Here is a 27,954-nt window from a genome sequence, read left to right as displayed (position 1 = left end):
TTCCTGTCTAAGCCTCCTGAGTGCTGGGATTACAGATGTATGCCATATAACAGAATCAATGATTTGTAAAATTAATGTATAAATCAAGAATATATGCACACACAATATAGCCCTAACCCTCTAACCCTAACATACATACTTATATATATAGGTTTTTTTTGACACATGGTTTCTTGGTAGCTTTGGAGCCTGCCCTGGAACTCATTCTGTAGATCAGGCTGGCCTCTGCCTCCTGAGTGCTGGGATTAAAGGTATGTGCCACCATGGCCAGGCTTAAGTACATATTTTAAATTTTAGTTAAAATATGTATCTATTGTGTATATATGTGCCCTGTGGCGCATGTGTGGAAGTCATAGGACAGCTTGCATCATATGGGTTCCTGGGGTTATACCCTGGTCATTAGGCTTGGCAGCAAGCTCCTTTACCCACTAAGCCATCTTACAGGCCTGGTGTATTTTAAATTATATTTGAAGATCAAACTCAGGGCCTCATGAGTGACAGATTACAGGCCTGTGCTATCAGGTACTGGCTTCCTAACTTTCTAAATTGACCTATGATACACATAAGAAAGTAAATACATATGGGATAATACCGCCACCCACCCTGTATCACCAGTCACCCCCATTTTCTGGTACCAGTTCCCGTCGCTCGTCCTGAAGGGCCATCACTGTCGTGACTTAAAAATTTTATTTTCAGGCAAGCTTCTCACTGTAACCCAGGCTTGCCTAAGCCAAGGATGGCCTTGGATTCTTCCGATCCTCCTGCCTCCACCTCTTAATGCAGGCATTACAGGCATGCGTCACTGAACCTGGTACTGTCACGACTTGTACCAATATAGACCTGCTTTTGGATTTGGGTAAATGGACTCCCAGGGTGGGTTGTTCCCTACTGTGCCTGCTTGCACTGATCATCTGGTGTGGCACATCTCTGTCCCTGTAGATGGTGGCCAGTGGCGTGTTCTCATGCTATGTGATATTGCTCCACATGACTTTGTGGTTGATTTCAAACCATCAAGATCAAGTCACTTGCAGAAGGCAGGGCCCTTCTTCCTAATTGTCCTGTTGGTGGCCAGGCTGAGCTGAGGCCTGAGACAGTGGACATAGTCATTTCTTCAGAACAAGAACTTAAGTGTTAAGAAAGCTGAAGCTCAGTCAGTTGCTTTTGGAACAGGCTTTTGCTGTGTTACCCATACTGACATTGATTGAACTCACTCTCTTGTCAGTTAAGCAGGCCTTGAACTCAAGTTAATAGTAGGATTGGCTAATGTTCCTCCAGGACCACTGGAGAGAACCTTCTAAATATTAACAGAAATATCCAAAGACTGGAGACAGGGGGTCAGCTGTGTCCCTGGCTCCCTTTATGGCTTTGCTCTGATATGTTGAAACTGGTGTGGGTTTTTTATCCTGCCAGGAAGGTGTGTCTTACAGAAATGACTGATCATTTGGTCATTCATGTATTATTTATGCTCCATCAGCTTCCTGAAACAATTTGGTGATTTAGGTCAGGATTTCTTGACCAAGGCATTAACAGGAGCTGAACCGAGGATCTTTGTCCTTCCTGACAATCAATGCAAAAGGACAGGGCTCTTCAGGAATCAGGGTTTTCATCTCATTGGCCTGTATCAGGAAGCATGGTGGTGAATTTGGCACCCAAATGTCCTGACACGGAATCCTGCAGGGGACTGACTGGTAAAGGGAGGACCAGCCAACAACATGACTGCTTCAAAATGCTCCCGTGGTCTTCGTGTTTCTTCCTTCTCAAGATTTCTGTTTTGTTTGGATGAGACAAGGTCTTGCTCTGTACCCAAGGCTGACCTCAATTTGTGATTCTTCTGGCTTAGCCTCTTTAGTGCTGGGATTATAGATGTGAGCCACCATGCCTGCTTCCTGCTTCCTCTCTCATTGGGCAGGGCTGGAGGGATGAGGAGTATTTGAAGGGCTGATGATGCTGGCTTCCCTTCTGGATAAGGTTTGCTTTTCTTTTTCCTTCCTTTTTTTGGGGTGTGTGTGTGACAGGGTTTCTCTGTGTAACCCTGGCTGTCCTCAAACTTGCTCTGTAGACCAGGCTAGCCTCAAAACACCTTTGTCTCCTTATTGCTGGGATTAAAGATGTGTACCACCACTGCCCAGCAGGGTTTGCTTTTCTTTAGAGCTTGTCCTGTCTCCACCTCCAACTCTGGAGGAAGTCATGTCAGACTGGAGCTGTGGGAGAAATGAAACTGACCCAAATTGCCCAATGAGGAAGTTCTAATCTCTTTAGCATCTCTGAGGCTATATCAGGTAGAAGTGCTATCTCTGAGACACGCCCTTGCCTTGGGTAAGCCTGGCAGCTTTCTCTTCTCTGACCCCAGCCAGCTTCGCTCAGGCCTGTTTTCCCTCCTCCCATTCAGATAGAGACCTAAAGGGAAGGACCTGACCCCCCAAAACACATACCCATAGGCCAGGAGTCACCAACACAGAAGAGAAGAGTACTATCTGGAGAAATAGGTCCTGCTTTGTTAAACCTTGAGTGTGGTTGAGAATTGTACTTGGCCCTCTATGGGTGCCAGTTGGTAGAGAGCATTAGGAAGGGGAGGAAAGAAAGGGGACAGTGGGAGAGCTTTAAGCTTGGCACCTCAATTCTGTCTTGACTGGGGGGCCCTTCACCCCATTTTATAGTGAAGACTGTCATATCTCTCCAATGTTGTGAACTTTTGCGTGTGGTGCAGCTGGGATTTGCATACGGATTTTTCTTGTGCTGAGTTCCTCACTTCGGTGAAAACTGGCCTGAATGGTTCCTCTTTGCTAGTCCCAACTAATTCAGTCTCTTCCCAGAAAGCAACAGCTTTGTCTTTCCAAATCCCACAAGCCTGGGTCAATCAACACTGGGTTATTTCACCCTTGGCTTAATGTCCCAGCTTCTGGCTTTTCTTTCCTTTTCTTGTGTGGCCTATGCACATGCGAATGTGTGCACACGTGTGTGGAAGCCATAGGACATCATTCTTGGGTATTGCTTTTTAATTGCAATCCGTTTTTTAAATGTTTTCCTTTGGCTTGAGACTTGCCAATTTGGCTAGGTTGGATTCTGTCTCGACCTCCAAAGCTGGGTGGGATTTCAAGCGTATGCCACTATGTCTGGCTCTTTTCCCTTTTCTTTTATTATTTTATGTGTATGGATGTTTTGTCTGAATGTCTGCGCACCATGTGCATGCCTGGTGCACAGGATCCCAGAAGAGGGCACTGAATACTCTGGGACTGGAGTTACAGGTGGTTGTGAATTACCATATGGGTGCTGGGAATTGAACCCTGGTCCTCTGGAAGAGCAGGCAGTAGTACTCTTATCCACCTAGCCATCTCTCTAGCCCCCTGGCTTTTTAAACTATGGATTCTTGGGGGTGGAATTCAGGTCTTCATGCTTGCAAGGCAACTTTGCCAGCTGAGTTATCCCCAGCATTCATTGCCTGCTCTTTTTTAGCTGTAGCTGGGGCTAGCTTCCAACTTGCTGCAATCTTCCTTGTTTTGTCCTCCTGAGTGCTGAGTGCTAGGATTACAGGCTTTCGTCTCTTGCCTGAAAGACTTGGCAGAATAGAAGAAAAAGACTGACCTAAAGCAACATTGACTACAGGAACCTGGCCAATTATGATGACATTATTAACACCTGGAAACCTGCTCCAGACAGGGGTGAGGCTATCAGATCCCTCAAGCTTAGAAGTGTCCATTTGGTCATCCTGGAACAAATGTTTAGAGCCTAGGCCATCCTGGAATTTTCAATGTAGCCAAGGATGACCTTGAACTCCTGTTCCTCCCAAGTGCTGGAGTCACAGGCCTGCGCTTGTAATAATAATAATTATTATTATTAGTTTTTTCATATGATACATTTCCATCACATATTTCCCTCCTTCCTCAACTCCTCCCAGATCCTCTCCAACTTCCTACCTACCCAGCTTGTTCTGTCTCTATCCCCAAAACAAAAATAAAAACAAACACAAAACCAGTAAGACAAAACAAGCAAACACAACAAACTAAAACAACAGCTCCACAAGCACAGAAAAGGCTTGGGCAAGAGCCTCATGTGCTTCTGGACTGCAGCCAAGTTTGGGAACTCTTATCACAAGAGGCCCTTTGGAGACCCTGCAGAAGTTATCAGGGACTGATTTAGCTGTGATTGAAGACAGGGCTTCTAAACTCTGTGGAATGAGGGAAGCAGCTGCAGGTTTGAAAGTACTCAGCCTGAAGTCTGGGGACTTGGGTAGGAGAGGCTCAGTGACCCGAACATAGATGTTCACTCCACTTTTATGTCCGTTACTCTACGGCTCCCCTTTCTGAGAGCGCTTGTGTTTAGGCTCGTTGGTGATCCAGTGCTGTGTGTAATAGTAAAATCTAGTCGCCCCACCCCAAAAGGGATCTTCCGTGACTCCAGGCATATGTTCCTCTGGAAACTGCATTCATTTCTGGAGGCTGCATCTGTTTTCCACTTCCATGTCCCTTGGCTGCCATTCACCAGTGCAGTGCACCCACCAAGGAACGAATGGGCACCAGTGGCACGTTTCGGAAGCTGTGGTATTAGGATCTGTAACTCAGGCCCATAGAAGCTGTAGAAGTTCTTTCAAAGACACTGGTGATTAGGTCAGGTGGGGCCTTAAGTTACTTCTAGTAAGCAAGCCTGGAAATGTTTACCCACTGCTAGTGGCCACATTGCCATTATCGTTTTTATCTGCTACTGAAAGGTGATTATCATCTCCTGAGCAAAGGGTAACAGGCTCAAATACAGGGAAGTCTTTAACTACATTCTTGGAGTTAAGTAAGAATGAGAACAATTAGCAATTAAAACCTCAAAGATGGGGCTGGGGTTGGCTCAGTTGGTAAAGCACTTAAACATTGCAAGGAGGAGGACCTGAGTTCTACCCCCAAATAATGCATTGTGTCTCACACACAGACACACAGACACACACATACACACTCCTCAGGAAGTTTGAAGATAAGCCAAGAGAGATTGCTGTGGGATTTGCTCTTTTTTTTTTTTTTTTTTTTTTTCTCGAGACAGGGTTTCTCTGTGTAGCTTTGGAGCCTATCCTGGCACTCGCTCTGGAGACCAGGCTGGCCTCGAACTCACAGAGATCCTCCTGCCTCTGCCTCCCGAGTGCTGGGATTAAAGGCGTGCACCACCAACGCACGGCTGGGATTTGCTCTTTTGTAGACCTAACTTCACACAGAGGAAGCGGTAGGGAGACCCTTCGCAAGGCGGTGCAGGCTCTGCTCTCCCGTGTGGGATTTCATCTACCTCCTTGGCAAATGGTGGAGAGGGAGTGTCTGGGAGCTTTCTGGGTCTCTCTCCTCTGGAAAGAGTAAAGTAGGGACTCTGATTCTGCCACATTTCACATTTGTGACAATGTCCAGAGAAGGACTGACTAACCCGGGAGGGAGGGTTCCTGGGTTATGTGCTCTGATATTGTCTCCTTTCTGGAAAGTTAACTCCTGGGCAGGCCCTCATCACATCACACTAGAGAATTGCTAGTGCTCTTCGAATACAGCCTTCTAGCTGTGGTGTTCAGTAAGTTAGGGTTAAATGCCTGCTGGGTGGGTTTATCAGGATGTAGCTAAATTGGAAGTCCAGGAGCATTATTTCCAAATTATGGGTTAGGTATGGGCCAAGAAAAACCTCAAGTCTTTGGAATAACTGGAGCCTGAGTGTCCAGTGCAGGTTCCGGAGATGTCTGCAGGACCGGCAGGAGATGATGGGATGCACGTGTAGTTTCAGGGTGCCCAATGCAACGGAGGACAGCTTGGACCACTCCACACATAGAATGTGTATGAAGAGCTGAGATGCGTCCTGTGACTAGGAAGTGGGCAGAGGCTAGCTTATAGGGAGCTTAGGATGTTTGATGGCTGTCTTAGTCACGATTCGAGACATGACCAAGGAAACTCTTACAAAAGGAAGCATTTAACTAGGGGCTGGTTTTAATGTACAGTTTCAGAGATTTAGTCCCTTATCATTATGGTGGGGATCCGACATGGTGCTGGAGCCGTAGCTGAAAGCTACATCCTAATGAGAGGCGTAAGGGAAGAGGGGAGAGAGACTGGGCCTGGTGGGAACTTCAGCTCACCCTCCCCCTGCCCAGTGACAGACTTCCTCTAACATGACCGTGCCTACTCCAACAATGCTATACTTCATAATCCTTCTGATCCTTTGAAAGAGTTCCACTCCCTGGTGACTAAGTATTCCAATATATGACCCTATGGGGGCCATTCTTATCTTAAACTACCACAGTGGGAAAACCCTAACATATTAAACACAAGAACAGAACAGTCTAGGTGGGGGGTTGGAAACTGGCAGGAGAGTTAAAAATAGAACTGGGGATTGTGTAAAAACTAGGGAGGAGGTGATGGCTGTAGCCCTAGGGTGAGGGATGATTGGATTGACGGGACTGGCCATTCGGGGTGAGGCCAGTTTGGCCAGCAAGAAAAGGAGGCCATGAGCCTCCATTACAGGATGCTATTGTTTTAATTTGATTTACTTGAAAATAACTCTTTTCCCAGTTGTCTTCCTCTAGCTCTCTATTCTCTTAAATTAACTTAAGCTGTTTTATTTCATCTTATTTTTTGGTTTGTTTTTATGAGTCTAAGTTGGCCTTGTGTGTCAGAAGGATGACTTTGAACTGATCCTACTACCTCTGCCTCCAAAGTGTTAGAATTTGGGAATGCTCCAGGCCTGGTAGGTTTTGTTGGGGTGCCTTACTTATTCAGTATTGGGATTCAGCTAGAATCTTGTACCCGCTATGAAGTACTCCACCACAGATCTTTATAGCTGGAGTTCAACTACCAGCTCATGAAAAAAAGATAGGTCACTGTGCTGCTCAGACTGCCTTGGAATTGCAACCCTCCTAAATGTTCCTGAATGCCTGAGTTACAAGTCTGACTTTTGAAAGGCTGTAATATTTCATGACATGCGTCTATGCGATAGTTCATTTAACCCATTTGTATCTGTTGTCTCCCCTTCAGGTTGACCAATATCTGTACCACATGCGTCTCTCAGATGAGACTCTTCTGGAGATTTCTAGGCGGTTCCGGAAGGAAATGGAGAAAGGGCTAGGAGCCACCACACACCCTACTGCAGCTGTGAAAATGCTGCCCACCTTTGTGAGATCAACTCCGGATGGGACAGGTAGTGTGTGTGTGTGTGTGTGTGTGTGTGTGTGTGTGTGTGTGTGTGTGTGATTGCTCCACGGATGAGAGACCACTTTGTTGGCTTTGTTCAATGACACAGAACTAGTCTCAGTCACGGTTGTTTTTGTTTTTTGTTTTTGTTTTTCTTCTGTATACTGTGTTCTGCCTGCATGTATCCCTGCAGGCCAGGACAGATGAGGGAGCCAGATCTTATTACAGATGGTTGTGAGCCATCAACAGGGTGCTGGGGTGCTGGGACTTGAACTCAGGATCTTTTAAAGAGCAGCCAGTGCTCTTAACTGCTGAGCCATCTCTACTACCCCAGTCAAGGGCTCTTGGGTTCACCCTTAGAAGTCAACGTAGGTTGATGCAAACACTGGGAGGTGTGTAGAAGGCTGTGGGATGGAGTGGCCATCTGACGGCTTGGACAGCCAGGTTCAGAACTCTTCTTTGTCAACTCTTCCAGTGTACTGCTGACGGCCATTTTCTTTATGCTCATGTGCTGAGCTTAGTCTTCTTGACTCAGTTTGGGTTTCCCAGTCTCATATAAATAGCACACAGTGGCCATGATGACCATGGTTGGGCACTCTCCGGTCAACCTATATCCAGTGTCATTTAGTGTTTTATGAGCTCCAGAAAAAAGTCCTATAAATTCAAGTAAACTGGAAAAACTGTGAAGAAGGAAAAACTCTATCTATCTATCTATCTATCTATCTATCTATCTATCTCCCGGTATTAGTTCTTAAAAATATTTGTTTTACTTTGATGTGTATGAGTGTTTTGCCTGCATGTGTATCTGCACACCACATGTGTCTCTGCCCACCTTGGCCAGAAGAGGGCATCAGATCTCCTGGAACTGGGTTTATAGATAGCCTTGCTAAGTTTAGTTAACTTCCTGAGCCTTCTGTATCCACCAGCTTCCTGGGCCTTCCCAACCTCCCTCCAGGAGGGAACCTTCCAGTGAAAGGAAATAGCCACACAACAGAAGGGTGGGGGCTAGTTCCCAGAAGGCCTTGCACGTGGGCCTGAAAATGTAGTTTTCTTCTGTTGACTTGGTGGAGATGATGGACATTTCTGAGGGGTGTGAACAGAATCTTTGTACTCATGTTAGTTTATTAGCACAGGCAGGGGTGTCTGGGAGATACAGTTGTGGCCTTGGGGGTGGGTTGTGGAGGGTTGTAGTGGACAGGGGAGAGAAGATTCAAAGCGAATGCTAGGAGCTTGAATCTGCACAGTGACTTTGGTGGCAGCAACCCTGGAGGTAGAGGCAGAACCCAGCATTGGCAGAGCTTGTTCCTTTGTCACAGGAACCATTCTAGACTGGCACTTTGAAGTACATAAAAGGTGGGGGTGCTAGTGTGAGCTCTTTATCTTGGGACTGGGGAGAGAGCCCAAGCCTTTGGAAGAATTAAGAAGTGGACTCCGAGGGTCGGAGGGAGGAGACAATTCTAAGAAGCCAGCCAGTGGCCAGTACTCATTGATTTCCACAGATATGCAGGATTCAGGCTGTGGAATGTTGTTGGTCTGTGTTGGTACCTGACCTTGGATCACCATGTGTCCTTGAGGAACACTGAGAGTCTCTGAGATCTGGTTTAACAAGACTTTGTACAATTCCTAAAATAAGTATATTTGATGAAGCCTTGTGACCCAATCTGGTCCCAGCACTGAGCATGTGTTCTTGTTTGGGGTCATTGTCTGAATGTGTGTGTTTTCCAGGCCTTTAAAAAGCCCCTAGAAGTCGGTAGTGGGGGTGGAACCTTGAAAGGTCTGCTGTGTCCTCTAGATTGGTATGTTTACCATTCCTGTCTCATTCTGACCGGAAACCATACTTATATCTGTTTCAATTTGACATTCTGATAAATGTATTGACTTCTGAAGGATAGCCTGTATTTTGCTAAGAAAGCACCTAAAATGTTGCAGTATGAGCTAGGGACTAAACCTGAGCATCTACATGTGTTAATTTTTTAGGGATTTATTTGTTTTTGTATGTGTGAGTGTTTTGCTTGCATGCCTATATGCCATATGCATGTTAGGTCCTCTGGGAGGTCAAAAGAGGGCATTGGGTCCACTGGAACTGGAATTACAGGCTGTGAGCCACCATGTGGGCACTGAGATTTGAACCTGGGTTCTCTATAAGAGCGGTAAGTGCTTGTAATTGGTGAGCCACCTCTCCACCTCCAAATCATTTACATAAACAAAAATTCTATGAGGTATTTTTTTATTTATTCTTATGTCTATCTAGTATGCTGTGTGTGCGTGCCCACTCGCACTTGAGTGAGGACAGAGGGACAACTTGCTGAAGATCGTTCTCTCCACAACATGGTTGCTGGGGATGGAACTTGGGTTGTCAGGCTTGGCAACAAGTACCTTTACCTTCTGAGCCATCTCACCAGTCCCTAAAAGAGATTTTTATCCCCCCCCCCTTTTTAGAATATGAGGTTTGCATGGTCAAGAAAGTTGCCCAAGTTCACACCACTCATGACAGGCTGAGCCAGGAGGCAAATAGCCGCCTAAGTTACCAGGTGTGTGTGAGTGTGAGCACGTGAGGGTCTGGGTCTGTGTGTGTAGCAAGTGTTCAACTCAAAAGCTTTTGAAATAGTAAGATTGTGCTAGTGGTTTAGGCTATGTGACAGGCAGGTGGCAAGTGGTGTATATGACAGTTCAACTGTATACCTTGAATAAGCTCCCTTGTTCCTGGCGGTGTTGTTTATAATGCCACCATATTGAAAATGTATCTTTGCCTGAAGGAATACTGCACAACACCTTATGTAAATGAGCATACTTAAGTGCAGCTCCCATAGCATAATGAGTTGCCAGAAGACACATAACCTACTGGTTGTTGGACACAAATAAGACTCAATCCTTCAAAGCATCCTTGCACTAGGTACGGCTACCTCCATCCTGAAGTCATTGAGACAGAAACTGGACCATGTATACCAGATAACAAATAGTCCTGTGATATGGCACTGTCTGGGTCTCAATGTACTCTACAGACGAGGTTAATCCCATAGCAAGTAGGTAGTGGCGTTGGGATTTCAAATCAGCCTGCTCAGAGCCAGTGCCCAGCTCTGAAGCACACCACCAATGGCATGTTTTACTCTCCGTGTACTTCATTCTCCTGGGAACTCTGGTTCAGTTTGATCCACAAATTCCTCTCCAAGGTAACGTCATCTGTGAGACAGTGGTGTGCCACACTCCCATGTCCTCAGGGAGATAAAGCTTACCAGATGAGACAATTAGAGAGTGATAACTAGGCCGTATAATGTAAGCACAAGGTGCGATAAAAGGAGACCAGCTTGGTGATAAGTTGTGTGGAAGCTGCTGAAGCCCCTTATCTTGGTTGCTGGGTATTATACTAACATCCACGCAATGGAGGCCTAAGTCAACAGTGAGTGCATGAGCAAGTTAATAAGTGGGTTTATGTGGTGCCGACAATCTAAGCAAAGATTGTGCTGATAGCCTCCATACAGCGGGTGGCATTTACATATGTTGGGTACTGGGTCAAACACCTGGTCATTTATTGTATTGATTTTTTCTTGTTTTTTTAGATTGGGCCATATATAGTCCATATATAGCAGTCCCCAGAGGCCACTGGTCTTAACTACTGTAGGACAGGTAGGGGCAGGTCCCTTTCTGGGGGTGTAGAATTTGTTATAAGGCCAATTTAGAAACTGAATGTAGAAGTCTACTTGTGTATTGAGTGAGTGACCTTGGAAGTACATGGCCGTATGCTTCTGGCATTGGTTGGCTAGTAAGGGTCCTGTGTGTGTGTGAACCCAATGCAATCCAGTTGTCTAGGTTTCCCAGCTTCCCCACTGAAAGTCCCATTACCTGTCTACACTGGATAATCTAATACAGGAGGCTGACATCCTTATCAGCCTGGGCTACAGAGTGAGGCTTATTATCAAAAATCTCAAAATGAAGGACAGTGAGATGGCTCAGTAGGTAAAGGCAGATCAGCAACCTTAGTTTGATTCCTGGGGCTGGCATGGTGGAAGGAGAAGACAGACAGACCCTAAAAGGTCACATCTACACAACATAAATAAATGTAAAACAGAACCTAGACGAACATTTACATTTCTTGAAATGACCCAACCTCTATTTTTGGAGAATGTCCCTCAGTTCTAAATTTAACTGAATGAAATCTTACGATGCAAGAACCCCCAGAAGAAACAGAGACAGTGAGGAGAGAAAACTGGAGATGAGTTATTACTGAGTTATTATTTAGTCTCTCCCTAGTCCCTGCTACAGACAGACCTTGCCACCTTCAAGCCTGCCTAGGACCATGGGAACTGTGTGGGGCATCCCTTGTGTAGAAGGGGCTCCTGAATCCGTCATTTCTTTCTTTCTTTCTTTCTTTCTTTCTTTCTTTCTTTCTTTCTTTCTTTCTTTTGTGAGACAGGGTTTCTCTGTGGCTTTGGAGGCTGTCCTGGAACTAGCTCTTGTAGACCAGGCTGGTCTCGAACTCACAGAGATCCACCTGCCTCTGCCTCTGCCTCCCGAGTGCTGGGATTAAAGCCCGGCTGAATCCATCATTTCTAAGTAGCCTGTTTAATCACCTGCTGTGGGTGCCTAGGAACCATGCTCCAGCTCCAACCCTGACCCAGGACACTGCAGCTTCGAAACATAAAGCCAGTCGCCTTTTGATTGCAAGGCTCTGGCTCTGGCTGGGCCTCCTGTGCTGAGCACCTGATGGGAGAAGCAGGTGGTGATCTATTTTCATTAGTGGCAAGTACCTAATGGTTGAAAATAGACCCTGCTGGGAACATTCAACTGGCCCCTATCCCTTAAAAACAAAACAAAACGGGAACCCAGAAGTCATCAGGTACCAAATCACCTGGTAGAAGTCTTTAAACAACGCTGGAGTGATGAGTTGCTCAAACAATTACCGATGCCATGTTACCTCGGGTGACATTGACTACCAATTCCAGGTGGCTAGCCAACTGCCATTTCAGTACCTGATCTTTCCCTGTGACAGGTGAGTTCCCAGGAGAGTTGGAACCCTTTATCTCACTGACCTTATGTATCTGATAAGAGTCAAACTGAAAGTGGGCTGCTGGCTGTGTGGGCTGGGAAGTGAGTCAGCAAATGAGTGGCTGGAGGGAGCAGCTTCACCCTTCTCCCGCTGGGCAATTTGATGGAGGGTGGCACCACCCCACCCCTCTGTCACCAGTACCTGAGCTGTGGATAGAACTACTTTCTGTATTATTTTATGTGTGTGGGTGTTTTTAAACGAACAGCATCTTCCTTAGAGAGACCTGTGAGGTGGGTACAGAGGTTTGGTATGATACAAGAGAGTACACAGCCCACACCAGCAAGCTTCAGCAGGTTCTACTGTAGGCAAGGGCCTGACACTCTTTACCTTCTCACTTGCCTCCATCCCTCAGGAAGGATGAGCTGAGGCTCCTGGTATAGATGATGGTGTCTTTACTTTTTTTTTCCTCACTACTCTATGGATTCCAGGAATGAGAGTCACTAAAGGGGAGAGGGTGTGGTCCTCTAAGGCACAGGCTTTAGAGTTGGAAGCCTTGGCGTCAAACCCTAGCTCTGGTTCACCCCTTTGTGACCTTAACCAAATGACTCAACTTTCGAGGCATCACTTCCTGACACCCAGTCCAACGGGGGGGGGGGGGGGGTCTGTTGCCTCCAGGTTTTACACTCTTGGCATTGTAAGTGAAGAATTCCCTATTTGAGGGTTTACAACTTTCTAGTGAGCACCCTTGTTACTCATCATAGAAAAATCCTTTGGCTAGGCAACCCTGGGTCTGAATATTTGCTGTGATCAAAGGCATGTACCACTAACTACTCCCAGCATATTTAACTTTTTATTGCACTTATTTGTTTATTGTGTGTGTGCACTAGAGTGTATATATGCTGGAATGCATGTGCTTTTGTGTGTGTGTGCGCGCACGTCACGGAGGGAATATGGAGGTCAGAGGAAAACCTGCAGGAATGCATTCTCTCCTTCCATCGTGTGGGTTCCAGGAATCAAACTCGGGTTGTCAGACTTGGTGGCAGTCACCTTTACCCAGTAAGCCAACTCATCAGCTCTTATAATTTATTTTTTAAAAAAGTGAAAGTTATGATCTGGCGATAACAACAAGCTTAACAATATGAAAAGTCACCAGACCTGATCAGTTGCCTCAAAAACCAACTGCTGTTACTAGGTTCTTTGCCAGTACTTTCCTGGTATCCTTCTTAAAGTGTATTTTATTAGGTATTATTTTAAAATTTATTTTATTTTGAGGTAGGGTGTCTCTGAAACCCCGGCTGTCTCAGAACTCACTATTTAGACCAGGCTCTCCTCACACTCCCAGAGATCCACCTGCCTCTGCCTCCAGATTAAAGTTGTGCGCCACTATGCCTGGCTTAATTTATTTTTATCCATTTGTGTGTCTGTATACCTGTTTGTATACATGTGTATCGTGTGAATGCAGGGCCTGTGGATACCAGAAGAGGGTGTCTGGTCCCTTAGAACTGGAGTTTTAGATGGTGGGGAGCAACCCAATGTGAATGCTGGGAGCCAACCTCAGGTTTTCTGGAAGAGCAGTGCTCTGCCTTGACCTACAAGCCATCCCTACAACCCTGGTTGTGATCTAAGAAATCTCCTCCCCCACTGGACTGAAACTCACTATGTAGCTGAGGCTGGCTAACCCCTGTTTCTGCCTCTTAAAGTGTTGGGCTTACAGGAGTGTGTCACCATGCTGGGCTAAGAAACTGCTCTTGGTATGTTTTCTTGCATCAGAGCCTCTCTCTTGCCCTACCAGAGTCTCACAGATGCATTTGCCCTTCACAGTCACACAATCCATCGCCTGCTCCCATGAACGCTATTCTGGGATTCTGGAATGTCTTGGAAGGATCCCAGTGGAGGTAGGGCTTGAGCTATAACTAGCAGTATGTTGATTCAGAGTGACCAAGACGAGTTAGGAGAAGAGCTTTCTGACCAAGAAAGGATGACAAGGACATTGACATTTTACCGATGGCTATCTGTGTGTCCATACATTCATGTATAACCTAGTCCATATTTCCTCAAAACCTCACAAGTACTGCGGGAAGTCAACACTGTGAGCTGTGAGTTCTGCAGGTGAGGGAACAATTCCCAGAGGTGCCCAGGCCACTGCTACCGTGAGTCCTGGCTACCGTGTGTAAACTTTGTCACTTATTCCCTGCTCTGTGGGGAATGGTCATGAGCCATATAGAGACTGGGCCTAGAAGATTGGGTCCCTCCATTGCCCTGTGGGGTCATCATAGGATGACTGGAGTCACTGCCTCATGTTCTGAACTCAGAGAGGGTCCAGTCCTTGGTCATGTGTGTGTGGAGCATGTGCTGATGAAAGGAGAGGGGTGTATTCTGAAAGAATGGTAAGCATCCCTCAGTTTCTACCGGCACTCTATTATTTACAGTCCCCGTTAGTCCATCAGAAAATACAGCCGAATCACATTCCTGATGGAGCCATCCTGGGCTGAATCCAGCTGGGCTGGTCTTCATAACCAACCAGAGGCAGTACTGGCCACCTCCGTCCCCCATGGTCACTGATTCAGCGGATCGTGTGTATCCCAGACCTCAAAGTGCTGATGAGGCAGCTCACCCTTGATTTTTCTCTTTCATCCCCCTGACAACCACCACATAGCGTTTCCTAGAATCTGGCTGAGGCCCCATGGCCAGTGGAGGTTCAGTACTCTAGTGTCTAGAAAAGTCATCCGAGGCCACGAGGAGGGGTGAGGGGGGGTGGACAGAGTTTTCCCCAGGCAAGGCTGGCATTGCCTTACGGAGCCTTCAGTGAACTGGTGTCTGGAGTGAGTGGTAACGATGCCTTCCGAAGCCCAGTAGGGAATGGAAAATGTGTACCTGCAAGAGGAATGCTGAAGTCACCCAAGCCTGTGGCTTTTCCTGGAAAGGTGTCTCTCACCTCCCTTGCCATTTGGGGTCTGGGTTTGAGACCAAGTTTGCCACGAGTCTGGTGTTTACTGTGTCTTTTAAGTTCTTGCTACATTTCTGGGTGATTCAAGAACATTACTTAGTTCTCTCATGAGGATCCTGGCAAGTGTGATGCTCCCATTTTAGAGAACAGAGATCAAGAAACCAAATTCCATGCTCCGGGTATAAAAGAGGCTCTAGGCTATAAAGTAGCCGGGCATGGCTTCTCACATAAGTAATATGGGTTTTGCTAGCAATGCACCGGACATTGTGTGTGGGAGTGAGTCCTGAGGAACCTCAGGTGGCTGACACCTACCCCAAGTGTCTGCTTTGCATTTTAGAGACTGTGGACACCGCATTCAGGGAGCTGGTGAGATACGGCCATTCTGGGTGGGGTGTGTGGCCACTTGAGGGAGGGGACAAGGTGCTTAGGGAACCCAGGTGACCTGGGCACAGATTAAATCGTTTAGTTTATTTAGTCAGAACATGTCTTTGACCCTCCCAACCAGATATGAGGCTCAGTATTGACCCTATCCCTTCAGAGAAGGTGAGGGTGGCAGGTGGCTGGGAGAGGCTACAGTGGGGTGAGTGCTTTCTCTTCTGGCTCTCATGGCCTGCCATCCTGGCCTTCCTGTGGGCTGCATGCCTCTTCAGTACTTATCTGTGCCTCCCTGCAGCTGCCTATGTTATTAACCAGTATCTGGGTGCTTCCTATCCCAGCTGCTGGTTTCCTGGTGGGAGCGAACCAATCTGATTGGAGGTGTTTTCTCAATGGAGGTTCTTCTTCCCAAATAACTTAAGTCATTGACAAGCCAACCAGGACAGTTAGAGTATGAAATTGCCTCATTCTTGATGTGAATTACAAAATAATAAAATATCATTAAGAAAGCCAAACATAAAGCTGGGTGTGATGGGGATGTGTGTATGATCCTAGGACTCTGGAAGCAAGACTGGGTTACACTGTGAAACTGTCTCTAAGAAAAAAAAGTGAACCACTTGACAGCTGTCACTCATGAGTGGCTGATGCTCATGGAGGGTCTCTGGGCTTGAAGGCTGGTTTTCAGGAGGCAGTTCGATCTTGTCTTGCCCCATATTGACAGAGGCCCCTCCTTTGTCTACAGAACATGGAGAGTTCTTGGCTCTGGACCTTGGAGGAACCAACTTCCGTGTGCTTCGAGTAAGGGTGACAGACAATGGCCTCCAGAAGGTGGAGATGGAAAACCAAATCTATGCCATCCCTGAGGACATCATGCGGGGCAGTGGAACCCAGGTACAGTCTTCCTATTGAGACGGCAGCAGAGTTACCAATAATCCTGAAACACTGCATCTTCTCTTACCACAGGACAGTCATTAGGACATCCTGGATGCTATTCCAGCTGTAAGCTGTATTCCCATGCTGAGAGCCCTGACTGTCCCTGCCATATTTTGTGCCCAGAGGGTGCTTGGCGGTAAAAGATGGGAGAGATGGGACCCTCAACAGTCGAAACAGGCTTCTTCCACCTGGGAAAGGAGTTCTGATTGTGAGCTGAAGGAGATATTTTCAGACTGTTTGTTTGTCTTTGGGCGTGGCCCTGAGGGTCAGCCTGCATCCTTTGGAAGCTGGATACCTGGGATTGTGGGCATTTTAGTTCTGCTGAAGGTGTCTCATGGCTGTTGTGTAGTGTGTCAGGAAGAACACTGCCTGCACGGTGGTGGAGTATTTGCTTAAAAGATTAGGTCCTGTATTAGGACAATCTTGCTGTGTGATTCTGTGCAAATGATAACACCTCACAGTGCCCCATCTGTAGAGAGAGATGGTGGGGTAATAAATAGTTAGGTCGTGCGGCTGCTCAGAGGGGAGGTGTGGCTAGTGCCACAACTGGCAGGCACACGGGTGTTTGCTGTTTCTCCATGGGAGCTTTGCTCATTCTTCTTCAGATTCTCTTCCTGTGCTGTCCTCAGTCTCTGGCCAGCATCTCTAGCATTGTTCCCCTTCATGGAGAATGTGGTCACCTTTTCTTCATGTTCTCTCTGACTCTCATTCTGGGCCCTGCTCCCAGATGACAAATATTTGAGAACCAAACAAGACAAAGTCAAAAAGTGTTTGACTGTGGCTGTGAAAAAGACTTGTGATGTCTTAACAATGTGCTGAACAGTTCTCCCATCTCAATGGATGGCTACTTACTCTTCAGCCACACGAAGGGCCCTGGTACCCACCCCATGGTCCTGGCTAGGGCTTGGGACTTGAGTTGACAGTTGCAGTGTGTCCGTCAAACTAGAAAGAATCTGACAGAATCCAAGAAGTTAAAATTTACTTTGAAATCTCTCAGATTGGCAGGGCCAGGTACACATCTAGCATCCGAGAAGCTGAGCCTGGAAATTTGAGGGTGCAAAACCAGCCTGGGCTATATATAGTGTGACATTGTTTCTAAATGAAGATAATTAAAATATGACATCTAATAATAAAAAAAAATCTCAAACTACTGAGTTAGAAAGCATAAAGAAAATAGTTTCTATTCCTTTTCTTTTTAGCTACATGTATTTATTTATTTGTGTGTGTGTGTGCATGTAAAGGTCAGAGGACAGTTTGTGGGAATCAGTTCTCTCCACCATGTAGCTTCTGGGGCTTGAACTCAGATCATCAGGCTTGGTGGCAAGTGTCATCTCACCAGCCCAGTTTAAATTAGGAAGTTAAAGGAAAAGAAAGCAATGGGCTTTCTTTTAATGCAGCTTAATTAGCTAAAAGCTAAACCATCAAACCTCAAACTTGCAAAGCTGTGAATCTACCTGTCCTGGGTGAAGTCTGTCTTCTGGTCATTGACTTGGGGTTCAGAGTGATCTTGACATCCCCTTCCTCCTCAGCCTTCTGATCCCGGCACTGCCACACCCTGCTGGGGTCGTGAGGTGTGCGGGAAGAGGAGTGAGCTGGTCCTCGTGTCAATAAGGAAAAGGAATGTTTGGAGTACAGGCTAGCAGCAGGCTTATGCCCTTTGAGCCTTTTTTATGGCAGGGAAGTGTTGACTTTCCAGCATCATATCCTGATCCTCAGATAGCAGGAAGAGAGAGTTAGTCTTCCAGTTCAGGGGAGCAATCATCTCCTCTTTTCCTTCTAGAAAGCCTGTAGATTTTTGATCTTGACATAGACTCACAACCTTTTGCAACAGATTTGCTCCATGCAAAGCCACGAGTCACCTGAAGCATGGCAAATTTAAAGTGTGATGACAGACTCTCGAGAGGAAGTTCAGGCTGGCCCCAAATTCTCCATTCTCCTGTCTCAGCCTCATGAGTGCAGGGATATTTTTCTTGCCTTCTGTAGGGTAGGCTGCTGGGGAAGGAACAGTGATCAGGGCTGGGGACTGGGCAGACATCTTGCTCTCCACCCTGGATAAAGGCCTCTCTAATTCCCATGATTGCTTGATGTTTGCATGACTTTTCTTTGGATAACGACACTTGCCCGTAAAAGCTGGGGCAAGAGCTGAGTGGTAGAGCAATCACAGAGCATGCACAGGGTCTTAGGTTCAGTCTAGCACTGGGAAGAAAAAAGTGTACTAACCAGCATCAGGAACAGGGTTCTGTGAATTTGTTTATATTTGTGTATTAAAAATCCCAGCTAGCTCAAGGGAAGATAGCCTATCTCTGCTGGTGACCCTCTTGGTGGACAGAGACTGGTCCTGTCTGTGGCTTGCCTGCTTTGGATTGGAGGTTCAAAGTTCAGCTTCAGCTGTGGTTAACCTTGCGCAGGATGGGATAGATGGACAGGATCCACGTGGGAGTTTGGTGTGGGCCAGCCCCTCCTAGATTAGGCTGGCTTCCTTCCTGACTCCACAACTATTCATCACCCCAGACATCAGGGAACCAGTAGGCCTGTTAAGCCCCCATCCCTTATTGTTGAAATCTGCTTCAGGATTCCACAGTGGGCTTGTTAAGAGATGACTGGTCTCCTAGATGGGTTTGTGAAGGCTGGAAGACAACATGGAGTACTCACGCTTTCTCTCCATCATACGGGTCCCAAGGCTTGATCTCAGGTCACATGCGTGCCACCAAGTGCCTTAACCCTCTTAGGCCATCTCACCTTCCCCTTTGCTTCTTTCTAGGAAGGAATGTGCTCATTGTCTTCATTCTCCCACCCCTGTTTCCTTGGCTTTTAGATTTTGCCATTTGGCCCTCTTGGCCCGTGGACTCTGTTCAGCCTCATGGGCCGCTGCTTACTTTTTTTATATCACGTGGCCCCCGGCCTCAGTCTCTCAACATTTGGAGAGCTGCCAGCTTTCTGTGAGGGTGTTGAATAGGTGGGAAGGGGACTCTTGGTTGGTGGCTCTGGCCTGACTGGAAGCCTGGCTTGTCAGGAGCACACCTCTCTACCAGGCACAGTGGTGGGTGGGTCCTGCTCAGTGCCGTCATTGCCCTGTCTATCATTTTGAAATTAGAAAATAAAATAGAGGCTGTGGAAATGACTTAGTGGTTAAGGGAGCAATTGTTGCTTTATCAGGGGACAAGACCCCAGGATCCACATCCAGCAACTCACAACACCTATAACTCTAGTTCTAAGGGATTGGACACTCTCTTCTGGCCTTTCTGGGCAGACAAACACACATACATACAGAGATAAAAAATAAATTGGGATAAGATGAACAACAAAACCAAAATAACTTCTATGAATTGCTCCCAGGGAATTAGTTTTCTCTTACAGAGACAAAATATAAAGGTTGCTTCTTTTTGTTGAGTTAGTTCAGAGACAGCCAACGGAAAGCATTCTGTCCATCCTTCAAGGCACAGGCAGGGGTGTCAAAGCGCTTTTGGCAGTGAGATGGACTGGATTCCATTCTGGGAAGATAAGCCTGACTTCCATGACGGCCATCAGGGGATGCTCTGGTCCTCAGGGCATATGTGGACTTTCTGATAACCACGAGGTCCCCTGACTTACGAGCTCTTCTAACCAAGATTTGTATAAAAGGCCTAAATGGAAGACTCATTCTGATGAGCACTAATTAGCATTGTGCCTTTGTGTACACTGGGTGACTGGGTCCAGATGTCATTTCCTTTTTACAAGATAGCAGATGATGACTTGAGTTCTATTAGGTCATTTTTGTATAAGTTACTTGTTGCTGTAACAAGTTACATTAAAAAGGTGGGTGTTTCTTCTGGCTCACAGTTGGAGGATACAGTCTACCATGGCAGGAAGAGCATGGAGGCAGGAGCCTGAGGGCTGGTTACATTGTGTCCATAGTCAAGAAGCAGAGAAATGGATGGATGCTGGTGTTCAGCTCATTTACTTCTTTTTATTCAGTCCAGGCCCCTAGACTGTGGAAGGGTGCCACCCATGTTTGGGGTACATCTTCCCACCTCAGCAAACCTAATCTAGAAACTCACTCACAGCCATGCTTAGGGATTCGTCTTCTGGATCTTGCCAGATTCTGTCACGTTGACCATCAATAGAAACCATCACAATCAAGTCTGTCTTCCCCTGTTAACCAGCCTCCCTGCTCATTTCCTGTTTGTGTCCTTAGCTATTTGATCACATTGCTGAATGCCTGGCCAACTTTATGGACAAGCTACAAATCAAAGCCAAGAAGCTCCCGCTGGGTTTCACCTTCTCCTTTCCCTGCCACCAGACAAAACTAGACGAGGTATGGCAGGCTGAAATGCTCTCAGTGGCATTGGGCTTGGGGTCGTGAGGGTGGAGGAGGACTCTGGAGCCATCTGCAGCTATGGTGGCAGTGGCTCTGAGGAGTTTTGCATAGGAGCTTTCAGTATTGAGACTTTTGTCCTTCTGGGAACCTGTTTGTATGTGTCGTGTGTAGGTGTGGAGAATGGTGATGAAATTCGAAAGGCAGAGGTACTCGGGCACCCCATCCCCCCTGTACATATTTTGTGGTATCCTTATCCTGTCCAGGTTAGCAGGAATAAGAAATTAAGATCTCTTTTGATCTAAAGGGCTATGAGAAAGACCCGTGGATGAGAAAAAGACACCTTAGAGGCTGAGAGGATGCACTTATCTGGTAGAGTGCTTGCCTAGAACGCACAGTGTCTTGGGTCCATCTCCAAAATGGCATAAACTGGCCATGGTAGTGCAAACTGTAATCCCAACCCTCAGGAAGATCAGAAACACCAGGCGATGGATCCCGTTTGCCACCTCTTTCCAGCTCTTTGGGGCAGAGAATCATGATAAACTCATGTATGCACTCTCCTGTCCTGGTGGTGTCTTTTTTTGGGGGGGGGGAGGTGGGGAGCTGAGTCTCCTCATTCCCGGGCTAGTCAGGAAACAGTGTACAAATTTAAACATGACTTTAGCTCTGAGGTTTGTGTAGAGGGTTCTGATGAGCACTGTGGGAGTGTCACTGTTTCAGTTGTGGGAAATGATCATTCTTTGGTTTTCTAGAGTTTCTTGGTCTCATGGACCAAGGGGTTCAAGTCCAGTGGCGTGGAAGGTAGAGACGTGGTGGATCTGATCCGGCAGGCTATCCGGCGCAGAGGGGTGAGTAACGGGTGGGAGCTCAGCACCAGATGTTTTTGTAGGACTCAAGGATAAGTGTTCTGCATTCCTGCCGCATTACCCAGTGATTTTTGTATGTGATCAGATGCCTTTTGGGTTTTGAGATTTACTTGATGGACAATAACTCTGGCCTCGGTGCAAGAAACACCCTAAATCCTTAACCTGAAGAGTCATTGTCAAGTTGGAATGTTGGCATGATAGACAAAAGGGGAAGGAATGGAGCAGAGAGGTGATGGGCTAGGTCTATAGGTTGTGAGTAGGAGGGAGAAGACAACAAGGTGGACTCAATTCTTGCTGCGGTCTGGGAAATTGTCCTTACTAAAGATAGACAGAGAATGGGGGCGGGGGGAAATCTCTACCTCTAAACCTCTTTGGCTGTGGTTTGGGTTAGTAAGACACTTGCATGGTACATCTTGCTTTCTCCGTCTTCACGCCTGTCTCCCCCTTGGGATGATGAAGTTCCTGTGCTCTTCTGCAGGACTTTGACATTGACATTGTGGCCGTGGTGAATGACACAGTTGGGACCATGATGACCTGTGGTTATGATGATCAGAACTGTGAGATCGGTCTCATTGTGGGTGAGTAAGCCCCTGGTGTGAGGGTGGGGATGGGGGCTGAGAGGGAGGGAGGGATCCTTAGCTTGGGTGTTTTCTCCTACTTTGTAAAGATAATGAATGGTTCAGCTACTTTGGCCCAAGCTAGGAGGACCTGTGGAGTTAAGCAGTATTGTGTGCTAGAGGCTTGGCTCATGTGTTGTGTTGTCCTGGGAGGCTGCAATGAAGAATCTCAGCCCCTCTGCAGACATGCAGCAGTGAGGAGGGCGGGGGTGGGAGAGGATAGGTCATGTAGGCGCTGAACAAACAGTTCCTTCCTTTGCCCGCCAGGTACTGGCAGTAATGCCTGCTACATGGAGGAGATGCGTCACATTGACATGGTAGAGGGTGACGAGGGACGGATGTGCATCAACATGGAGTGGGGGGCCTTTGGAGACGATGGGACACTCAATGACATCCGCACCGAGTTTGACAGAGAAATCGACATGGGCTCACTGAACCCTGGGAAGCAGCTGTAAGTGGGGCCTTCCTGTGGGTGGGTAGGTAGGACATGGGGGGCGGGGCGGGGGCGGGGCCACAGCCAAGGGTTGTTTCCATGCTTTTGCATTGTCCCCAAAGGGCACAATGTGTGTGTGTGTGGCACCCACTAGTTATGGGAATGTTCACGATCATAAGTCACCAAGAGGGCTCAAAGAGAGAAGCAGATAAGAACACAGTGCCCTTCAAGAAGGCCACTTTGTCGTCTTCTTGCTTATTTTCTGGAGACAGTGAGCCACGTGAAAAAAGGCACAATATGGGATGAGGGTCTTCAAAGGCACCGTTTGTGGCTCTCAGCCCATCACTGCCTGGCGGGCAGCACCTGGTTTTATTTGATGATGGGAATTGAACCCAGGCAAATACTCTCCCAGCTGAGCTAATACCTGGCCTTGATTTGTTTTTGTTTTTGTTTTGTTTGAGACGCAGTCTCTCACTGTTTAGTCCTCGGCTGGCCTGGAGCTGGCTATATGGACCCAGGCCGGATACACAAACCCACCTGCCTCTGCTTCTTTCTTAAGGGCTGGGGTTGAGGTTGTGCTGCCTGGTGTTGTCTTTTTTTTTTTTTTAATTGTTGCTTGCTCATAGTCCCAGAGCTTTCGACCTTTATTCACACTAGGCCTCTGGTCCAGCTGTGTCCTAGGGAGAATTGGACATGGAGGCTCAGCATTTTGCATCCTCCATCCCATAGGCTCCAGTTTTAGCTTTTTGTTACTTTGGATTTTTTTTTTTTTTAAGACATTGTATTTTTCTTTCCTTTTTAAATTAGGTGTATTCATTTTATTTTATGTGTGTGTGTGTGTGTACCACATTTGTATGTGATGATTGGAGATCAGAAGAGGGCATTGGATGCCCAGGAACTGGAATGACTACATGTGGGTGCTGGGAATTGAATCCAGGTCCTCTGGAAGAGCAGCCAGTGCTCTTAAACGCTGAGCCATCTCTCCAGCCCTACTTTTGACTCTTACACAACCTTATTTTGTTCTTGAATTTGCTAAACTTCTGTGTTGAAGATCTTGAAATAGGGTTGGCTGCAGCAAGGGCTGAAAGCCAGTTGCAAAACCTTTTTGAGCAATGTACCATTTCTGTGGTCTTCTTGGTGTTTGTTTTAGAAAAACTATTAGTTCTTCTCTCTGTTTAGAAAGGAAGCCCAGGAAACCCAGCTCTATAAACTGGGGCAGAGATGGGTAGCCTCCAAGTCACAGGCTTCTCTCCATGTTGAAATGCCAGTCTGTGCACTTGGACTTTTTTTTTAGGAACGTCTGTTTGTGTCTCCTGTGAGTGCTGAGAGGTTTATTAGATGAAAAGGCCAGTCAGTCACTTGGTGCCTGCTTCCCTTAAAGGGGCACACCCATGTCACCGTGAGGAGCTGAGTGTCCTTGGAAGTGTCCAAAGATAAAGCGACCAGTAATGGCTTATCCATAGATGACTGACAAAGATTGGGAGGGCATCTTCCAAATTGTCACTGGGGTGGCCCTGAAGTTATGCTGGACAACTCCATGTTGTGAAGAGCCCTTGATGGAGGAGTGCCCCATCAGCTTCCATGGAGCCAACTTGGTTGACAGTGTGATGTAGACATTTGGATTTTGTAGTGCTACTCAGGCTGGGACCTGTGGAGCTCTGGGTTTTTGGGACAATCTCATGCAGCCAAGCTGTCTTTGAACTGTCTGGGATTACTTTGATTTCTTTTTTTTTAAATATTTATTTTTATTTTATATATGAGTGATTTTTTAAAAAAATTTTTGCATGTATTTAACTGCACTGTGTACATGCATGCCTATGCTGAGGAAGCCAGAAGGGGGTGCTGGGTCCCCTGAGACTAGAATTACATGTTCTCATGGGTGCTGGAATCTATCTTAGATCTTCTGCAAGAGCAGGACCCACTCTTAACCACAGAACTATTTCTCTAGCCCCAATTTCCTTCATCTTCCTTCCTCCCTCCATCCTTTCCTCTTCCTTCTTTCCTTTCCTATCCTTTCCTTTCCTTTCCTTTTCTTTTTTCTTTAGAGACAGGGTCTCACTGTGTAACCTAGGCTAGCCAGAAACTTTTGATCCTCTTGCTTCAGCCTCCTAAATACTGGCATTGCTGCCAGCTCTCCTTTAGCTTTATCCGGTTTGAAGATTGAGCAAGTCACATCTTGCTGATTGAGAACCTGGCTTTCAGTTCTGTGTCAAACCCCTGCTGGGCCTCCTGGGTGGTGTGGCCCATCCTAGTCAGTACACATTATACTTCCTCTCTGTTAGACGCAGTTCCTGTCTGAGGCATCAAGGAGCTTTCTTTACCAAAAAAGATAATCCGCTAGGCTGTTTCTTCTGTCACAGATTCCTAGAGCCCTAGGCAAAAAGTAATCTCTAAAGAAAACAGTGTCACCTAGTGGTGGAAAATCAAATTACTGGCCTTCCTTCAGTTCCAGAGCTGATTCCTCCTGTAGTCACTTCTTCCCTTGTACCCCAGAGGCTCTCAATGTTCACCCCGAGATTTACCCTGCAACTTTACCCCAACCTCTGGCCATGTTATCACCCCATTTTCTTGAGAATCCAGATTTTGGAAGGCAGTGTCTATGGATGAAGGGGAAGATCTGTACCTAGATATAATTCTAGCCACTTAGTTTCCTATTGGGACTCTATATAAGGCTTTTAAAAAATATTGTTGCTATTATTTTTTTTTTCTTGAGACAGTATTATTGTACCATGCTGGGTTGAGACTTGCTATGAAGCCTACACTGGCTTCAACAATGGCAGTCCTTCGTTCTCAGTCCCCTACAGTGCTGATGAGTGTAAGCCACCATGGCTGGCTTTAAGACTTTATTTTAAAAGAGAATTTTCTTGCTTGATGTAGTATAGTGTGCCTGTAATCCTAGTACTTGGGAGGTTAAGGGAAGAGGATTGCTTGAGTTCAAGGCCGGCCTGTCTCAAAAAGGCAAAGCAATAGTAACAGAAACTGTACCACCAACAAAAGCAGTTTTGTTTTTGTTTGTTTGTTTGTTTGTTTTTTGTGATGGGAGTCTCATGTGGAATAGTCTGGCCTTGAACTTCTGATCCTCTCACCTCCATCCCCCAAGTGCTGGCATTACAGCTGGACCACCACGCCTGACTCTGAGTTGAATTTTAAATAATCACTGTCTTGGTAACTTAAATTACCCCAGATTCTGTTCCATACTTCCTTCCTGTGTTTCACTGGGAGGCTTAATGAGCCCACTCATTTTCTACGAAAGATTGGCCGGTCCTGTATCTTCTGTCTCCTGGGTTGTTTGTTGTATTTGTACTGCCGTGCTTTATAAGTGCAAGTGAATCCTGGGTCGTTGAGTTTTAAACCTGAGGTTGAGAGGTCTTGCGTCTGCGGCCCCAGAGGAGGGATGGAGTCCATCCGTTGATGGAACGCCACTGGTCTGTCTCTGCAGGTTCGAAAAGATGATCAGCGGGATGTACATGGGGGAGCTGGTCAGGCTCATCCTGGTGAAGATGGCTAAGGAAGAGCTATTGTTCCAGGGGAAACTCAGCCCAGAACTCCTTACTACTGGCTCCTTCGAGACCAAAGACGTGTCAGATATTGAAGAGTAAGCTTCTGGGCCCTCTGCTCACCAAGTCTCCATGAATCCGGCAGGATCTGGGGAGGAAAATGAGGGGGTTGGCTTTGAGCTCTGTGTGTGTGTGTGTGTGTGTGTGTGTGTGTGTGTGTGTGTGTGTGTTCATGTGTGTACATGTGGCCCATAGGGCAACCATTGGCATGTTCTACAGGCTGTCTACCTTAAAATAGACTTTCTCAATGGCCTGGAATTTACCAAGTAGGCTAGGCTGATTGGCCGGTGAGTCCCCAAGGATCCACCTGTCTTCCCCTCTTCAGTGCTGGGACTAGAGACACATCACATTATCTGACTTTTTTGTGTGAGTCGTGAAGATTGAACTCAGATCCTCATGCTTGCAAAGCAAGCACTTTACCCACTGAGCCATCCCCTCAGGCAGGACTTTGAGATTTTAAGTAGGACTGCAAAGAGTTCATACAGTTGTCTTTGGGTGGTATTACGACTTCATTAGCCAATCTGTATTCCTGCTAATTTGAGTATGACCATGCCAAGGGAACTCAAGATGCTAGGAACTGTTGGTCTCCAAGTGTAGGGACTTGGTATGCTGCTCTGGGCTTGATGCTGGAGGCATCTGAGAGGATTTTACTCTGCATCTGCCTCCTATCCCTTCTCTTGAGTTTGAACATTTCATTTCTCATGAACATTTTTCTTTCTCAAGAAAAGATTCTGTGCTGACCCCAGTTTTATAATAGAAAAAAAAAGTGGTCCTGGGTGCCACTCTATTTTCTTTCCTGTTTTGATAAAGCACTCTGACTAAAAGCAACTTGGAGAGGAAAGGGTTGATTTGGTTTACACTTCCAGGTCACAGCCCATCACTGAGGGAAGTCAAAACTGGAACCCAGTCAGGAACTTGAAATAGAAACCATATAGGAACACTGCTTACTGGCTTGTTCTCTGGCTCAGCTAGCTTCCTTATTCAGCCCAGGACCATCTGTCTAGGAATGGTACCACCCACAGTGGGCTGTGCCCTCCACCAATTAATAATTGAGACAGTCCCCAATTGACATGTCCACAGGCCAATCCGATTGAGGCTTCTCAGGTGACTCTGGACAGATATCCTTAGATACACGTACCCACACATAGCTTGGCAGAGATGGCAGCAATGATATCCTGTTTTTTCTTTATTGTTAAACAATATCCCAAGGTTTAAGGCTACAGTTCTAGGCTTGAGATTTCTATTTGGTTGAAGGGGTCTTATAGTTTCAGGGACGCGATGGAGAGAGAAAGGAGTTTTAGTGCCAAAGCAGGGCAGTGAAATACTTCAAAGGACTTTGCTAATGAGGCCCTTGGAGTAATTCTGTCTTCTCTTGGTTAAGCCCAAAGGGAGATGAGGGCCTGTGTTAGAGAGGCAAGGGACTGCTACTCAGGTCTCCTTGACCCCAGCTCCAGGCACAGACTGACTTTTGATGTTCTAGAGAGCAACAGGTGGACTGCACACTCAATTCAAGTACTCAAAGGTGGCTGGCAGCTGACTCACCATTCAGCTACTTGGAGGGGAACAGAGAGCAGGAACTGGCACATTCACTTGGCATATGCAAACAGGGTCTCGTCTTCAGAAGGCACACACAGAGGAGCTACTTGTTCTTTCCTGTAGAAGATAAAAGGACACTTGTATAAGTCAGACTTGTGTGTGTGCGCGTGCGTGTGTGTGTGCGCGCGCGCGCGCCCTCCCTCGTGGTGGGGGGTCCGGGAGCCAGGCCTTGTAGTGTGTGCTATACTTCCTACTGCTGAAGGAGTCAGCACTCTCTCC

General features: G+C 46.7%; 1 protein-coding gene across 1 annotated transcript in view; it reads left to right on the top strand.

The window, feature by feature from the left end:
- Hk2 (hexokinase 2) overlaps positions 1–27,954 on the top strand; it is a 50,242-nt gene that overhangs the window by 10,131 nt on the left and 12,157 nt on the right. Inside the window, exons 2-8 of the mRNA XM_027429440.2 lie at positions 6,978–7,140; positions 16,182–16,330; positions 20,547–20,666; positions 21,419–21,514; positions 22,011–22,110; positions 22,417–22,600; positions 26,022–26,177. Coding sequence (XP_027285241.1) covers positions 6,978–7,140; positions 16,182–16,330; positions 20,547–20,666; positions 21,419–21,514; positions 22,011–22,110; positions 22,417–22,600; positions 26,022–26,177 — 968 coding nt within the window. The remainder of the gene's footprint in view (positions 1–6,977; positions 7,141–16,181; positions 16,331–20,546; positions 20,667–21,418; positions 21,515–22,010; positions 22,111–22,416; positions 22,601–26,021; positions 26,178–27,954) is intronic.

This window comes from Cricetulus griseus, chromosome 8 (genome assembly GCF_003668045.3).
Source record: "Cricetulus griseus strain 17A/GY chromosome 8, alternate assembly CriGri-PICRH-1.0, whole genome shotgun sequence".
Taxonomy (NCBI): domain Eukaryota; kingdom Metazoa; phylum Chordata; class Mammalia; order Rodentia; family Cricetidae; genus Cricetulus; species Cricetulus griseus.
This window is presented reverse-complemented; position numbering and strand designations above follow the sequence as displayed.